This window comes from Aptenodytes forsteri, unplaced genomic scaffold, assembly GCF_000699145.1.
Source record: "Aptenodytes forsteri isolate BGI_AS27 unplaced genomic scaffold, ASM69914v1 Scaffold466, whole genome shotgun sequence".
Classification (NCBI taxonomy): domain Eukaryota; kingdom Metazoa; phylum Chordata; class Aves; order Sphenisciformes; family Spheniscidae; genus Aptenodytes; species Aptenodytes forsteri.
In genome coordinates, this window is record NW_008795119.1 from 60,786 (window position 1) to 61,699 (window position 914).

The following is a 914-nucleotide window of genomic DNA, read 5'->3' on the forward strand; positions in this document are numbered from 1 at the left end:
GCGGGGGCCGGCCGCCGCCGAGGCTGGCTCCCCTGGTCGCCCTGTTCCCAAGTCGCAGCCGGGGCACCGCAGCTACAACCTGCACGAGCGGCGGCGGATCGGCAGCATGACGGGCACAGAGCAGGCCCGGTACCAGAAGATGCCGACAGACGAGTCAGAGGCCCAGACGCTGGCCTCGGCTGACCTGGACTACATGAAAAGTGAGTGGGGGGTACCCTGCGCCCCGGGGGCTGTGCTGGCAGCACGCCGTCAGCACAGTAGGAGCTGAGCCATGCACTGGGGCAAGCAGAGCTGGGGCCAGCAAGTCCAGCAGTGCCGGGTTGCCTCATGGCTGCAGCAGAGCCAGGCTGGGTGCAGGCTCTGGCCCTGCTCCAGGCGCTGGGTATAGCTGCAGGGGACCCCTTCCCGGGGCTCCGGGGATGGGCCAGGTCTGTGTCCGTGTGGAGCACGACCAGGAGCCAGTGCCCAGAGTGGCTGGAGCTGGAGGCAGCGGTGGTGTCTCCCTTGGGTGCTCGCCAGCCCCATGCAATTTACAGCTCGGGGACTCCCAGGGCGGCAGGTGACGCTTCTGCCTCAGAGCTCCCTGGGGAGCGCTGCCCACAGCAGAGCCCGTGTGCTGACGGGCACGCACAACCCTTGGCATGCGGGGCACGGGTGACCCCGGTGTGAGGAGCCACCTCAGCTCCTGCTTGTCACCACCAGCTCTGGTGCTGGAGAAGCAGCCAATGGGCGACCCCCCGGTGCCGCAGCACTCGCCAGCATGCAGATCTCGTCCCCCCACCACCACACCGAGTGCCGCCCTGCCACGCTCACGGGCTGTGATGGTCCTTGCCCGGCCCCAGCTCGGGTCCCTCTGCTCCAAGCTGCCCCAGGCAGGCTGCCAGTTCACGGCTCCCCTGGGCTGCCCGGTGCCA

General features: G+C 69.3%; 1 protein-coding gene across 1 annotated transcript in view; it reads left to right on the forward strand.

Moving 5' to 3' along the window:
• The window catches only part of SLC4A2 (solute carrier family 4 member 2), a 23,295-nt gene that overhangs the window by 14,864 nt on the left and 7,517 nt on the right, over positions 1-914 (forward strand). The window contains 1 exon segment of the mRNA XM_019471492.1: positions 10-200. Coding sequence (XP_019327037.1) covers positions 10-200 — 191 coding nt within the window.